Below are 17,047 nucleotides of genomic sequence, written 5' to 3' on the forward strand. Positions count from 1 at the left end.
TGTTGTTATCGTCGTTGTTGTTGCCGTAGTAGTTGTAGTACTAGTTCTAGTTAACGCTGCAGTTGCAGTCGTTGTTATTGATTCTATTGGTACCATCAGCAACAGCTACAACAACAACAGCAGTAACAACACTAACAGCAGCAGCAACAATGACAACTAAAGCACACTCCTTTAATCTATAATTAGAGTATTCCTATGTAGTCAGAGATTCCTTATTGTAGTAGTCAAAGCATTCCTTCCTAACTCGATAGAACGCTTCGTATCTTCCTTACGCATACTGTCCACTAAGGAAACCAATTCAAGTAACAAGATTTAAAAGAGTTATCTAAATCGTTGCCTTAGATTACATGCCGTTGTTATTGCTGTTATTGATCTTGCTGGTGCCTATACTTCTGTTGTTGTTGTTTCCGTAATAGTACTAGTAGTTGTAGCACTAGTTCTAGTTAACGCTACAGTTGCATTCGTTGTTATTGATTCTATAGTGATAACAACAGCAACAGCTACAACAACAACAACAGTAACAACACCAATAGCAGAAGCAACAGTGACAACTAAAGCACACTCCTTTAATGTATAATCAGAGTATTCCTAGGTAGTCAGAGATTCCTTACTGTAGTAGACAAAGCATTCCTTCGTAACTCGATAGAACGCTTCGTATCCTCCTTACGCATAGTGTCGACTAAAGAAACCAGTTCAAGTAACAAGATTTAAGAGCGTTATCAAGATCGTTGCCTTAGATTAGATGCCGTTGTTATTTCTGTTATTGATCTTGCTGGTGCTTATGCTTCTGTTGTTGTGGTTGTCGTTGTTGTTGCCGTAGTAATAGTGGTAGTTGTAGTACTAGTTCTAGTTAACGCTGCAGTTGCATTCGTTGTTATTGATTCTAGTGATAACAACAGCAACAGCTACAACAACAACAACAGTAACAACACCAAGAGCAGCAGCAACAGTGACAACTAAAGCACACTCCTTTAATGTATAATCAGAGTATTCCAAGGTAGTCAGAGATTCCTTACTGTAGTAGTCAAAGCATTCCTTCGTAACTCGATAGAACGCTTCGTATCCTCCTTACGCATAGTGTCGACTAAGGAAACCAGTTCAAGTAACAAGATTTAAGAGTGTTATCAACATCGTTGCCTTAGATTAGTTGCCGTTGTTATTGCTGTTATTGATCTTGCTGGTGCTTATGCTTCTATTGTTGTTGTCGTCGTTGTTGTTGCCGTAGTAGTAGTAGTAGTAGTTGTAGTACTAGTTCTAGTTAACGCTGCAGTTTCAGTCGTTGTTATTGATTCTATTAGTAACAACAGCAACAGCTTCAACAACAACAACAGTAACAACACCAACGGAGCGGCAACAGTGACAACTAAAGCACACTCCTTTAATCTATAATCAGAGTATTCCTAAGTAGTCAGAGATTCCTTACTGTAGTAGTCAAAGCATTCCTTCCTAACTCTATAGAACGTTTCGTATTCTCCTTACGCATACTGTCGACTAAGGAAACCAGTTCAAGTAACAATATTTAAGAGCGTTATCAACATCGTTGCCTTAGATTAGATGCCGTTGTTATTGCTGTTATTTATCTTGCTGGTGCTTATGCTTCTGTTGTTGTTATAGTCGTTGTTGTTGTTGTAGCTGTTGCTGTTGTTATCAATAGAATCAATAACGACGGCAATTGCAGCGTTGACTAGAACTAGTGCTACAACTACTAGTTACTACTGTAACAACGTCGACGACAACAACAACAGAAGCATAAAGTGTTGTAAGTAATTATATTATAAAGAGAATGGAATTTACGATTATATTCAAGAAAAGTCAATGTTAAGGGAAAAGTGTGATCTTAAATTGCTTGAAAGTCGTAGAAAATGTAATCATGTCATATATTTGCATAAAATGATACATGGTATGGTGGATAATTGTAAGTTTCTTTCTTTATTACAATTGAATGTACCTTCGCACCCTACTAGAATTTATAGGACTTTTCACTTACCAACAGCTACCACAAATTACCACTTAAATTCTTCACTGTTTGGATTATGTACAATTTACAACAATATACAAAATCATTGTGATGTATTCAACGCTAGTAGTAAGTCCTTAAAGCTAATGTTAAATGATTTGTTTTAAGTTTATATCTTATACTTGTTAACTTTAATATTGTTACATACTCTGTATTTCGTATTTCATATACTCTGTAATTGGGCTATGCCTGTTGAGTATACTTTGTTAAATAAATAAATAAACACCAGCAAGATCAATAAAAGCAATAACAACGGCATCTATTCTAAGGCAACGATGTTGATAACGCTCTTAAATCTTGTTACTTGAACTGGTTTCCTTAGTCGACAGTATGCGTAAGGAGGATACGANCAACTACTGCAACTGCAGCGTTAACTAGAACTAGTACTACAACTACTACGGCAACTACTACGGCAACAACAACAACAGAAGTATAGGCACCAGCAAGATCAATAACAGCAATAGCAACGGCATCTAATCTAAGGCAACGATGTTGATAACGGACGATAACGATACGAAGCGTTCTATCGAGTTACGAAGGAATGTTTTGACTACTACAGTAAGCAATCTCTGACTACTTCTAGGAATATTCTGATTATAGATTAAAGGAGTGTGCTTTAGTCACTGTTGCTGCTGCTGTTGTTATTACTGTTATTGTTGTTGTAGCTGTTGCTGTTGTTACCAATAGAATCAATAACAACGACTGCAACTGCAGCGTTAACTAGAACTAGTACTACAACCACGGCAACAACAACGACGACAACAACAACAGAAGCATGAGCACCAGCAAGATCAATAACAGCAATAACAACGGCATCTAATCTAAGGCAACGATGATGATGNGTAGTAGTAGTAGTAGTAGTAGTAGTAGTAGTAGTAGTAGTAGTAGTAGTAGTAGTAGTAGTAGTAGTAGTAGTAGTAGTAGTAGTAGTAGTAGTAGTAGTAGTAGTAGTAGTAGTAGTAGTAGTAGTAGTAGTAGTAGTGGTAGTGTTTATTGACCATGTAATGACTTTTCTTCATGATAGTCCATACTAGCCTTGCCTGGCCACAATTAGATGACACTGATGAAGGCTGGCTCATAATCGGCTTAGTGTCGGTTTTTGGGAATCATTCAAAGGCACATTATTGATCACGGCTGTACACGCCCACACGTTACCTCATTCATTGTTTTATTCTAAAACCGTTTCCTTCACAGTTTTTTTGTTAATGAATAAAATAACAAATATACAGGGTGTTCCATTTAGAAAAACTAAAGTTTGGTTTGTGCCTTCAAAATGCAACGGTGAATTTTTTTTTGTGATGGTGATATTGCATGGAAATTTCCAAAAACTTATACCTTTTTTTCCTAGAGGTAAAAAATAAGATAGATTATTATGTGAATGACCCTGTATACACAAAAAACGTCAAGCACAATAGATTCTTTCAAAATACAAATTACTAAATACAATGCAAGAAACCAAATAAAATATCATTTAAACATAGTTTAAAAACCAAATAGGGTGCAATAAATTCAGACACCATAATATACAGGGTGTTTCATTTTTAATCTATCAGACTTAGGGAGCGGATATTAATAATAAAAATAATGATATTGTCTTATAAACTTATTTCGAAGTCTCAGTCGTTGTCAAGATAGATATTAAATGTTCCCAAAAAAAAATTAACTTACTCATTCTCTGAAATATTAGAAAATATTAGAGGTATTTGTGGCGGAGGCACTAGGAGACGATGTCATTAAGAACATCAAAATTTCCATGTTGCTAAGTATTTTGGAAATTCAGTAAGTTCATTTTACATTATGCCTTCTACAGGGTGATTCAGAACTTATCCAAAAAAATTTTTTGGATGTACAGGGGATTACAAATACAATTTTGTAAAGAAAAAATCAAAAAGGGCAGTTCGAAAATGATTTAAAAATACACTTCTGCACGGCACTGGAAACTGGTCCACTGTAAAACCTGACCCCGCACAATGCGACCGGCATGGCGGCAAAGTGTGATATGAACAGACAAAAACTTTCACAAGGAAAGGAATAAATAAAATTTTATAGCACCTGATGTTTTATATCAGCAAATTCAACTGCTTTTGCCGTTATTGTTATTATTAATTAATAAAATTAATTTGTGGTTTTAAATAATAAACTAATTTGACATACCAGATGTTACAACAACTGTTCAAAATTTTATCCACCGACGTGTAAACACATTTGGCTCCGTCTTCCTCAGTTTCTACTAACTAACACAAATGTTGTCTTGCTTCACCATAACACAAATGCTTCACCATAATTAAAATGATGTCCATCAACTCCGAGTTGCTATACACGCAAGCCATTTTTGACACTAACTACTAAAAAACTATTGTAAACACCACAGATAACAGGTAAACACTATCTCAACGACGATTGTTAAATTGGATTTTAGTATTTGAAGTGGCTCTCCATGCGCATTGCGAATAACGCTAGAGACTACAGTTGTCTAGCTATGTAATGGTTGAATATACTACAATTTCAATAATTTTTTTCTCGGAAACTATAAGGATTTTACAAAATTTTTTTTACGATATTGTCACCATTTCTCATGCTACATCTATTCCCAAATTTTTTTGGATAAGTTGTGAATCACCCTGTATAGTTGTAGGTTTTGGTAAAAATAAACTGATTTATATTAGTTAATTTAATAAATTTTTAAGGTCTTTCTAAATTTGGTGCAGGAAGGATTTTGGGGTAGCCAAACATAAACATTGCCTTATTTTTTACCTAGAGGTGGCCAGAAATAAAAATTTTTTTGTTTTTTATATTTCTTTTATCGGTAGATATTTTCTGAAAAACGAGAGATATTTTATAGAATCTCGTTTTATTTGCTATAAAAAAGGTATAATTTATAGTTATTTTAAACGTTTTTTACAATTTAAATCAACGCTTCTCTATTCGAAAGTCAACTACTGAGATATAGGCCTCTAAATGTTGTTTTGTGCAACTACGGTATAAAATTTTATGACGATTTCTACTAAAACAAAAAAATATATATATGGTAAAAAACACCATCCTCGACTACTACAATCTAATTATATCATTTTGAAATTCCTATTTTTTTAAAGAAATAAAATGATTCCAAAGAACTTAATCTTATTGGTTTATTTTCATTCAAGTAGGCCAGCTTTGAAGTATGGCCTTTTCCCATGTTGTCACCCTGTGTATTTTTCAGCTTTCCAGAATGAAGATCCAAATGTAAAAAATGTGTGTCTAAATACAAAAGGTATCGTGTTTTATAGTACACCTCACTTTGGCTCAAGAATAGCAAATTTAAGCCAAGCCACTGCTTTATTGTTGTGGCCTTCAGTTGAGGTTCAGGAACTACGCCAAAGTAAGCATCAAAAGAGTATGTTAATAAGAAATAATAAAAATATATTTTCTTTAAATTTTTATTTTTTTTAAGGTAAATTATTTTTATTCATTTCTGTTTTAACCATTGTTTTAGATTCTCCTCAGTTGAAAATGATCCATGAAAATTTTCTTGACATCGTTAAGTCGCTTCCTGTAAAGATCGTTACATTTGTGGAAACTAAGGCTACGGTTGTAACGGCCATGAAGTTCAACTTTTTATTAGTAGAACCAGAGTCGGGTCATCCAGGAGTTGGTGAATATTTTGAAGTGCCTCAGGATCATCTTGGTATTTGCAAACCAGCAATAAGGTAATGGTATTGATGACAAAAAACGTTTTATCTATGCATTACTTTTTACAGATACTCATTTCTTTACCAAAAAGTAGTATCTATGATACGACAGATTTTAAAAGAACTTGAACCACCAGATGACGAACAAAAATTTTCTTAGTGTTTTAATTTAATTTTCCCGCAATTTGTGTACCATTTAAAGCAATTTAGGTTAGGTTTTTTGATTTTTGACACTGTAAATATGACGTAGTTTATTTTAATTTATCAAAGTATAATGGAATTCCTGTTTTTTTAGAAAATAAAAGTACAATAAACATGGTGAGTTTTAAATTTATTTATCGAATTCGGTAGTATAAATTTTTCAATTTGTAGGATATCAGCTCCTTTTCTAGTGATGATTTTGATACGAAAGCCTGGATAAATGACATTCTGAAAAATACGGAAAACCGAAAAGAAGTATGTATAAATATCATATTAATTTAAATTCACTTTGTTCTGATATTCTTAATTTCCAGAATTATACAATGTCTTTGGTTATGAAGTTACAACTTTATGTGCAGCAAGTAAATAATGCATTGGAAGAAACGAGTCAACAGGTATTAGCGTCTCTGCCAAAGATTATGCGAGATACGAAAAATTTACAACAAGAAGCATTAGTTTTGAAGGAAAAAATGGCTGCAGTGAGAGAAGAAATAGAAAAAATTGAACATGATACTGGAGAATCCATCAATACAATAGAAAAGTTAGATTTTTTGAAAAACATGTTGAATATTGCCAAACAGGGTCTCCATGAAAGTGATAACTGGACTGTATTAGGTACACTGTATATAAAGTATTAATTAGAATGTGTAACCAGTGACGTATTTCAGTAAACGATTTAGAGGAAGTCTTTGATTCGAAAAATGTAGAAAATATTTCCAGCAAAATATTAGGTATGCAAAATTCGTTAAAACTCCTGGTTAGTGTAGCCGATTATGAGGATAGAAAACTTCAGCTAGAAGGTTTAAAAAATAGATTAGAAGCTATAGCAAGCCCTGCTATCGTTCAAGCCTTCAATTCAAATAATATAGGTATTATCTGTCATTTTTTTAAGCAATAATCTCTTGATTATAATTTTTTGTTTAATTTTAGAACAGGCACAGATGTATGTGAGAATATTTACCTCCATCAGTCGTTTACCACAGTTAATGAAGTATTATCATAAATGCCAAAAAGACATTTTGTTGCAAAAATGGAGAAATCAATTGGAAATTGAACAAGATGAGTCGGTTGTTCAATGGATACATAACTATTACAGTGTACTTTTATCGAACTGGCACACTCAGCATCGTTGGTTTAATCAAGTTTTCTCAAACGAGTCCGCAGTAAATGCCTTGATTGACATATACATTGACGTTTTATCATCCTTAGACCCAAGCTTAAATGAATGTATTGATGCTGCTCTGAAACAAGTCTCGGAAAAGTTGTCGTTTTTGTATGACGTGAAACAGACCACTAAACAGTTTGCAGACAATCTGATGAATGTTGTAAACCATACTTCACAAGGTAAGTGTCGTAAGGTGAAAGTGATGTCAATGTGTACTTGAGAATATTCGTGAATGTTTGCACAAAAAAAAACCATTGTGCACAAAAGTTCTCTTTGGAGTATTTTGAGAATAATGAAAATTTTAATTAAAATTCGCATTTTAATTTTATAATAACAATTATATGTAGAATATAAATTTCTTCCGGTTTATCCTTTCTTAGGCTGTGGTCCGGTCGAAGTCGTTCATCAGACAAATATTTCGTTGGTCAGCCCAATCAGCTGATTGGGAATATCGGGCAGGTTTTAATACAGTTACTAAAGGCCATTCAGCGAATTGTTTGACTAAAGAAGTTTGACCGAACTGGTCCGACCATTCGCTGAACACAGCCTTATTTTCGTTTGCGGTTGGTGAAAACTCTCCAAAAATAAATTCTTGATTATTTTACAACACTAGTAATAAATATGATTTATAATTTTAAAATTTGTTGATAATCGCAAATGTTACCGAACAGTATTCTACTAATTCTATTGTCTTCTTGGTTATTACCACCTAGTTAACCAAGATCTACCATCTGATGTGATATTGTCTGGAGACATCAACCAGTTGTACTACAAAGTTTTCATAAATGTTTACAAGCCACGTGACCGCCTAGCTTAGGCAACCCAACATTGCACAATTGGTAACGAAAATTCCCTAGATCTTGGTGTCACCAATATTAATGACCCGTTTATAATAACCAATGACAAACTGGTACGTCTATGCTCAAGATAATGTGATCGCTGATTGGTTGAATAGTATCTCGTGAAAAATTTCTCCAATCACATCTGATGAAACAGAACGTTGTGTTTTAATATAACCTTGATCTTACTATTTTAATAATTTTTAATTTTACCAAAATTTAATGGCTAGTATGAAGGAAATAAAATTACTGTTCCAAATAAAATTAGTAGTTACGTGGCTTGTAAACATTTATGAAGGCTCTGTATTTATCTCTAACTGTAAATGACAGTCAGTGTGTCCGTTCTTGTTATCTTAAATTTAATAATTTTAGCAAGCATTTCAATAAACCTAACATAACATTAGAAGTCTTGTTTTGCACAAAAAGTTCATATGATATTTTTCTTACGATTTTAAATGGGATGTAATAATGAAAAGATCTACAAAATAATGGGTACAATTGTTTTTTTCTGACTTATCATGATTAGATTATATTTCTAGCAGAAAAAGTTAAAAAAATAATAAATCGAAAATGGTTTCAAAATAACCAGTGCAGTTGAATTTCTGACGTTTTCAATGAGAGCTACTCCCATTATCTCCGTCACTGTTACAAACATTTGTACCTTGAGTACAATGGATTTTTACTTTTAATTAAATTAATCATTAGCCTCAATTTCATAATTTATTTCAGATGTATCTTAGAAATAATGACCTTTTTTAATTTCAACACCTTGTATTTTGAAAATTATCGATTTGTGGATCCATGTTCATATATCTAACCGTTTTAGTTTAAAATCGGTGGGAGGATGGTCCCTTAAAATTTGTCGACGTACTTTATTAACGCCTTATACAGGGTGTTCCTAATTAAGTGTCACAACGGAAAACTGTAAATTCCTTTTGAGAAAATAAACATTTCTTTCCTCTTCCATTTTTCTCTCCGGTCTTTCGTTTTCGAGATACACGTCAAATGTTCCCAAGTGACTTATATGATGTAACACATGAGTGCCATACAAAATTTTATCCGACACTCATAGAATTTCGTTTTAATAATAAATAAAAGTAACTTAAAATTTCAAGTTGTCAATGTCAGAAAAAGTAATTTAACGAAATTATTGTATCTTTATATATTACAAAAGATGCGAGGGTCATATGATTTCTGTAACTCACTAGTGGGTTATAAATCATAACTCAGTAGTGACTTATGACTTTAAACTCGCTAGTGATTTATAGGCCACATTATTCCTTTAAAACCAAAGAAATTATAGTATCATTATATAGAAGTATTGGATAAATATATTTTTTTATGTCTATATAACTAACTATTCAAGTTTTGTAATATACAACTTGAGCAGTATACCCCTTGTTGCAAAATTCCTCCTATAAGGTGATATTTTAATAAAACAAAAAAAATTATCACTGTGTATCTCAAAAACAAAACTTCTGCAAATCCGTTATGAACTTTTCGTTGTTTTTAATTAGGCAATTCCTGTAGAATTGTGTAGGTAGAAGACTAATACCTATGAATATTTTCCATTTACATATTATTATTTGATAGAGTGTTTATTTTAGGAAAACCAGATACGGACATGACAAACAAATTGTTAAAAGCAATATACAACCATTTGATCAGTTACGTAAACAAATATGCGGCATATGAACAGGCGAACCTAATGAAACAGCTGTCCACATTAAATTGTATGAAGGAGGAGTTGCCAGATACCATTCAGGCATTAGGTTTAAGTATTACGTCGGTGATTGACATCGCCAATGCAGCAAAAAAGAGGTGTCAACAAATCACAGAGAACTGCGGTTACTGTGGCTTACTTATTGCACTAAGAGCTTTTCTACTAGGTTACGCAGATTTTTATAGAGTAGCGTTGAGGCAAATTGATAGAAGTAAAAAGTCTGAGGAAGACTGGAATACTTTTCAATTATGTCTGTCACTTTTACAGAACACAGGGGATGTTTTGTTAAAACTCCAGCAATTAGAAAAGGATTTAACTAATTCCGTTCTGGATCTGACATCAAAGGAGGCATTTGTGGATTATAAATATTTACTATTAAATCCAACAGATTTAAAAGAGTTAGATTCTCTAATAAAATGCGTGACAGAAGGTACCCAGCTATCTCTACTTGACCACGTAACTACTGAATTTAATAAGCTTTGTTCCGATATTCACCATACCACTTACCAAGTTGTTTTTACACCTATTTCGCTACATTTGGATGTTGTTCAGTCTTCTCAAACATGGGCCCAATTTGCTAATTCCAGTTTACACAATTCTGATTTGCCAGATTATAGTTTCTCCCCTCAAGAGTACATTACACAGGTGGGTTAACTTCTATGATTTGTATATGTAACAGTTTATTTGCGTATTTATATTATTTACAAAGTTGCATATCCCGGTATATGAGTTGCTAGGTATAAAACAGTAATGCAAAATGATGTCAATTAATATGGAATCTTTGACCTCCGTTGTTCTCAGGCTGTTCTGTGGGGGCAGATCTGCTGTCCGAATCACTAGGCTCGCCCTGATGTTCATTTCGGTTCTTGTTGGTTCTAAAGCCACATCTGAGTAAAGCATTTGCAGACAGTCACCACTGGGTATGCCAGCAGTAAAAATGACAAAATGTTTGAAAGCATTGTATGCGACCTGCTACCAACTACAAAGGCAACAATGAAATGTCTCAAAGGATCACCATTGTCGAAGAAATGTTGTCCGTAGCAGCTTTAGCAACAAGAACCGAAATAAACATAAGACCAGGGGCCCCCACAGAGCCTTGCTAAAAAATTCATTGAAGGATTTAATTTGCATAGTAACTAAGAAGGGCTTGGGGACAAGTGGGGAATACATGTTACTAATTTTTGAAAAATTATTACTGATAAAAAAAAGCCGTGTTCCCAGCAATGTTCACAAATAATTAACACCATATTGTGCATTTATGTACAGTGTAGACTCTTTAACGAATCTTAAGGGACCGGGGATTTTTTTTCGTTATACAGAGTTTTTGTTATATGGAGGGAAGAAGGAAAAATAACCAAATTTCACCAATTACAATAATTTCTAATTTTATTATGTACTTTCAATAGGTAATTAAATTATTCCAAACACATATACTCTGTTAACTTTGCCTGACTTTTTTTTGCTATGCCAATATTTGTTTTGTATTTTTTTAAGTATTTTATGCATGTCTTGGGATGTGGTGGAATCATATTCATGAAACGATAAGAATTTTTTGATGAGTTCGGTGGCATCAAGTCCTTGTTGAACAGTTGGTGATGGTTCAGAATTGTCCACTTTATCATCTTCATTATCTTCATTTGATTCCTCTTTACTTTTTGACACTGAATCAATAACGTCTTCATCAGTGAGTGAAGCGGTTGTGGCCAGGTCCTGATCTATATTTTCGTATGTTTGTAAATCTTCGCAGAAATTGTATGCTGAATTGTTTAATCCAATCACTCAGTGGTAGATTATCCTCACTACCAAACTGCTCTGTTTCTACTGTCTGACTGTTACATAGTCCTGTGTGACGAAAATAATGCTATATGGTTGCTGCTGTTACCTCTTTCCAGGCTTTCGATATGAAATTTATGGCTTGTAGTATATTAATCGAGGTCTTGCCGTTAGTTTCGATCAGTTCCATCAACAATTTCCTTCTATAGTGACCCTTTAGACTTTTAATCGCACTCCGATCCATCGGCTGCAAGGTACTGGTTGGATTTGCTGGAAAAAATGCTAACTCTATGTTTCCAAGATTGGTTATAAAAGGGTGAGAAGGGCAATTGTCTACTAGAAGTAAGATTTTCCGTCCCTTTAATTCAGCATCCCATTTTCTAACTTCTTCAAAGAACTACGATGTCATCCAAGCTGACTTGTTTGCTTTATATGTGACTGGCAATTGTTTTATGTTCTTGAAACACCGAGGGTTTTTTGATTTGCCTATAACTAAGACCCTTCTCCTTTTCGTACCACTCATATTGGCAGCTACTAGAATGGTAATACACTCTTTAGAGTTTTCCTCCCACACATTTTTCTCCTATGAATTTAAAAGTTTTGTCAGACGTAATCTTGAAAAAATGCCCCGTTTCATCAGCATTGAAAATGTCATTTGCTCACTATCCATTAATTTAGGCCACACGTTATTAATCCAGTCGTTAGTCACATTCATATCGACATCTCACGCCTCTCCGTTCATTTTACCATAGGTAATGTTATGACGGTGCTTAAATTTTTCAAGCCAACCTTCTGATGCTTTAAAGTCAGTAATGCCTAGTTGTTCGGCAAACTTCTCAGCCTTGGCTTTAACAATTGGCCCCGAGATGGGTACATTATTCTGGCGCTGATTGTTAAACCACGACAACATTGCTTGATCTAAGTCTTTGAAATTTGGCTTCCTTAATTTTTTAGTAGACACTCCCTGCAGTTCCGCCTGTAGAATTGCTTCTTTGTTTTTCCAAATGGTAGCAACAGTAGACTTTTCTTTTCTCCCTTTCCTATCACACATATCAAACAAACTTTTTTGTTAACACATAACGCTTTTCTTTTACTGGCCATCTTGACAGATTCAAGGTTGGTTTACGATTGATAATACACAATAGGTGCCTAGTGCATTTAGTAACTGAGATCAAAATTTCCTAGAAACAATGTAATCCAAGAGTAATGGCACACATGTTCAAGGCAATTAACAATAACAAAAGCAAGGCAGTTGTTTGCGACCTCAGGGTGTCTTCCTTAGAAATTTCGGCACCTCAAAGATTTAGTCGGAACCTTTTGTAAGCTGATTATAAAAACAATTACACTATTAAATACTTCTGTAAATATTTGCTGGCGTCTTAATATGAACATAATTCTTCGTAATAGAGAATGGCTGTTGCGCTATAGTGTATTAATGTATGAGTTTTGACATAAACCAACCAAATTGACCTAATTTCTATGTTATAGGAAGTTTTTCGTTATAACGAACGACATTATAAAGAGTTTACACTGTATTATACTTGGATTCTATTATTTATATAGTAACCAAGTAAAATAAAAATACTAATCGGCTGTTAATATTTTACTGTGCGCATATTCATAACTATTACACGTACTTTGGAAATTATTTACTTCACAGATATGCATTATTATACTGGGTGTTTAATTACAAGCCAAGGTCAAATTTAAGAATATTTTCTTTTGTATTTGCCCTTGAAACCTTCGTTTTTAAGATACAGTACGTTTAAAAAATATTTTTAAAAATCTTGTATGCACAATTCACGTTTAACGTGAAACGAAGTATCAGCTCAAACAGCATTGAGTATATGGGTTACATTTTCTTCAAAATTACATCACTGGAAACAATATGTTTTTGTCTGTTTGAAATCAGAAAGTGTTTTGAAATAAAGGGATGCCATTTTGAGCATTTTTCTGTAACTTGCCTTAATATAAACCAGTATATGTACCCCGAAACTAAAGTAAACATTCCAGTTATCATCAACCATGTCCCAATTATCGGTTCAAATTTGTAATGATAAGATTTTGATGAAAAATTTACTGGAAATGTCGAAATATATTAAATATTTGTTTATTAGGCTATAATTTACGAATACTCCATCGAAATGCACCTTCATTTTTGTCATGTGTTTACCTTTTTTTAGTTTCAAAGATTTTTCACTTTTAGATCGGTCAGTACCTTATGACCTTACCTCAACATCTGGAACCATTCTTATTTAGGGAAAACCCATCTCTGTCTTGTGCCCTTAAAGCAGTGGATCAAGAGTATAGTAGTGTGGCTGATGGAGAAGGGGGTTTGGCTAGTGTGTTTCTAAAGATTGTTGCGAGAGGTACATGTCAAGGTTTCTGCGATAGAATATTATCAATTTGTGAGCTGAGCCAACCTGCTAGTAGGCAACTTGCACATGACATCAGTAAGTACTAGAAATAGTATTATGCATTTATTTAATTGAGACTTTGATTTGAAAAATATTTAAAGGGCATTTGCAATAAATAAATGAGTATCACTATAAAAAGCAATGGCTGCATTCAGAAATACAAGTCGGCAACAGTTTTTTTTTTCTGAATGTACATGAAAAGAGCAATGAAATTTTGAAATATATTTAATATTTTTACGTTTATCCATCCGTATCTAAAATTGCAAGCAGTGATTTTTAATATTATTTTACAATTTTACCAGTTTATTTAATGTAATGGTAACAAAAATATGTAATCAGCACAGGCCAAAGGAAATATAGGTCTATCCAGGAAAACTCATCCAATATACAGGGTGTTCGGTAAATAATGGATAACCTTTTAACCGTGGATGGGGGACCCTAAGGTCGTTCAGAAAATTGAGTTTTGTCTTAGTACAAAGTCCCTTTGTTTTTCAATTATTTCGTTTTTTTTTTTTTTGATATTTCCGCCATAGATTACGTTATTGGTCACATGAGAACATATTATCTTTCAGTTATTTTGCGTAATATTATTGAATTGTGTTATTATCATATGCTTTTCAGAATTTTTAACTAGCAATAGTTCTTGTTTAAAAAATTCTTAAACATAAATTTTACGTTAGTCAGCAAAGATACAAACATAAGCTCCGAAGGGCATTCATAAGAAGGTGCAGAGTCGGCATCAGAGACAGCGGCAGACAATTTGAACATTTACTGTAATTTTTAAATAAAATTAAATAATAACTGACAGGTAATATGTTCTCTTGTGGCTGTAGTGACCGATAAAGTAACCTATGGCAGAAATTTCGAAAAAAAAGCCGAAATAACTGAAAAATGAAGGGATTTTGTACTAAGACAAAAGTCCATTTTCTGAACGACCTTAGGGTCCCCCATCCATGGTTATACACATACGCACATACACACACACACCTTATGGGCCTTTCTGCTCCCTTCATTTTGAAAAATTTCGATGGTGGATGTACTCCCCCTAAACCTATTAGTTCAGGTTTACAATAATTATCAATAAATAGGTGTGGGTACAGAAAAAACTGATACGTAACAGACTATAATATTTATTAGTTAACACCAATGACACATGACATCAATAGCTGGACGTCTTATAAACGACTAACTCTACTAACCCTGCGGTGGCGCTCAGCGTCTCCAAACGGGAATGGGAAATTCGGTATTGACACAGCAACAGATGGCTGACCTTAGGGCCTTAAATCGTGTTCTTCAGGCAGTATCTAGGGCACAGCGGGCTGGCGACAAGGGGAATACTGTGAACTCCGCAGTGACCACCTCTTAAGCTTTCCCGGAGGATCTCGATTGTCAGCAATCTCCTGGAGAAGCTACACAGCAGCTGATTCCTCCAGGCTCCTGATTTTTCACCTCTCTTCCGTCTATCTCTTGACTTTTTTTTTCCTTTCCGTCAATCTCCCCGCCTTCTCTCCATCGTTTTTCCCTTGCTCGCGCACTTCACACCACCACTTAATATCTACAACTAATCTATTTACAACTACAATCTATTTTACAACTAAGCAGGGGGTATTGCGACGGGCGCATTACATGGAAAACTCGAGTAGGCAATCAGCTGGGATTTCACTCTTCACAGATTTTTCATCGTTAAGAGTCCAGGAAACGAACCCTCTGACCCGATTTTTGCGTTATCGGGGACAAACTTTTTTCGCCTTCAAGACCACCGTGAGTTATTGATACAATTCTGGCTGAGAAGGCAGTAAATTTGATGCATCGAAATTTTTCAAATTTTTTTTGAAAAAAAAATTCTTTGATATTTAGTAGGTATTTTGTATTGGCGATTAAATAAACTAAAACGAACATCATTAACTTTGCGTTTGTGGATAGTTTTTGTGATACCTACGCCGTACAAATGACGTACAAACATTTCGAGATCTTCAAAAACTGTTTCACAGGTGATATTCGTCCCTTCAAGATCATTAAAAGGTTTTTTAAATGCTTCTGCCTCAACTAGGCTGTCAGAAACTTTCATACTCCCCCGAAGGTATAGAATATATTTTATGAGTTGCTGACATTAATCTGATCACGGGGCAATTTTCGTATTTACCCCCGCACCCCCAACCCCTGCCCCACAAGGGGCGTTGACAAACAACATACGACCAACACATTAAAAACAAAATTGACCATTAATCCGATAATGGGAGATTTTGATACCAATCTCTCCTATTACGGTTTAGATGCTATCTAGCCTGATTTAGAAAGCTGAAATAGTGATTTTTTTTCAAAAACAACTGAATGTCGCAATTGTATATTTAATAAGCTAATATTAACCAAGGAATTCAAAAATGTAATAATATACAGGGTATTATATTTATAATAACAAAGTTATGTAGCGTCCATGCGAAATGAACGTCCCTGTAAAGCTGAAAATATTTTCTTTACATGGCCCACATGATTCCAGACAACTTTTATTAAAACCATTTTTTTAATAAATTTTATAGTTACGAAGTTAGAGAAGAATCCCTCTTAGGTGCAATATCCTGTATATTAGAGTAAAGGCACATGTCTGACAGTAGCCGTCGAGCGCTTTTGCAATCGACTCCAGCAAAACCATACCTAAATTCAAATTTTGTTTTAGTATCTTCATTTATTTAGAAGGCATTTAGAGACATCTTTTTTAACTTTAGCACCCTTTATCTCAAACATGACTTCAAGAGGAAATGCTTAGATAAAGAAATATAATTAAATTTGTTTGTTTTGTGATGTATTACACATTGTATTATTTTTCTTCATTAGTATAACTATACCCGACGAGTAAAATAGACAGTTAATAAAAGTAAAAACTCATTTTCCGTTTGATGGTAAAATTAAAACTTTTATTAATAGTTTTATTACAACCTGTTGATATTTACAAACAGTATTTGTTTGGAACTAATATTTTCTTTTATTTCTTATCTTAATTTTAGTTTTTATTATCAAAATTTAACCATACATTTTTAGGTTACCTAAACAACATTCTGGAGGAACTGGGCATATCTTTGACCGACAACTTACAACAGTTGTCACTCTTGCTCAAGATACCTACGGATCAGTACCAGGCCCAAAGCAGCGGATGTTCCGCTAGGTACGTCGCAGCCGTTAGGCAAATGAGGAATATTAAATCCTCGAACTGAATTTATATGTAAATAAATTATGATAAAAAATA

At 33.9% G+C, this 17,047-nt stretch overlaps 3 protein-coding genes across 3 annotated transcripts in view; all 3 read left to right on the forward strand.

Annotated features, from left to right (window-relative positions):
• LOC111691534 (sericin-1-like) overlaps nt 1-960 on the forward strand; it is a 2,825-nt gene extending 1,865 nt beyond the window's left edge. Inside the window, exon 2 of the mRNA XM_023454553.1 lies at nt 821-960. Coding sequence (XP_023310321.1) covers nt 821-960 — 140 coding nt within the window. The remainder of the gene's footprint in view (nt 1-820) is intronic.
• A 3,905-nt stretch (nt 961-4,865) lies between these two features.
• LOC108917107 (protein SERAC1-like) lies at nt 4,866-5,966 on the forward strand. The gene is made up of 3 exons (XM_018723550.1): nt 4,866-5,378; nt 5,493-5,706; nt 5,758-5,966. Exons 1-3 carry the CDS (start codon nt 5,120-5,122, stop codon nt 5,846-5,848), a joined length of 564 nt encoding a protein of 187 aa, XP_018579066.1. The 5' UTR covers nt 4,866-5,119; the 3' UTR covers nt 5,849-5,966.
• A 5-nt stretch (nt 5,967-5,971) lies between these two features.
• LOC108917103 (conserved oligomeric Golgi complex subunit 7) lies at nt 5,972-17,047 on the forward strand. The gene is made up of 8 exons (XM_018723545.1): nt 5,972-6,006; nt 6,061-6,144; nt 6,204-6,504; nt 6,558-6,758; nt 6,820-7,233; nt 9,501-10,261; nt 13,596-13,842; nt 16,843-17,047. The coding sequence occupies exons 1-8, from the start codon at nt 6,004-6,006 to the stop codon at nt 17,013-17,015; spliced, it is 2,184 nt and encodes a 727-aa protein (XP_018579061.1). The 5' UTR covers nt 5,972-6,003; the 3' UTR covers nt 17,016-17,047.

Source organism: Anoplophora glabripennis, unplaced genomic scaffold, assembly GCF_000390285.2.
Source record: "Anoplophora glabripennis isolate ALB-LARVAE unplaced genomic scaffold, Agla_2.0 scaffold45, whole genome shotgun sequence".
NCBI classification, from domain to species: Eukaryota; Metazoa; Arthropoda; class Insecta; order Coleoptera; family Cerambycidae; genus Anoplophora; species Anoplophora glabripennis.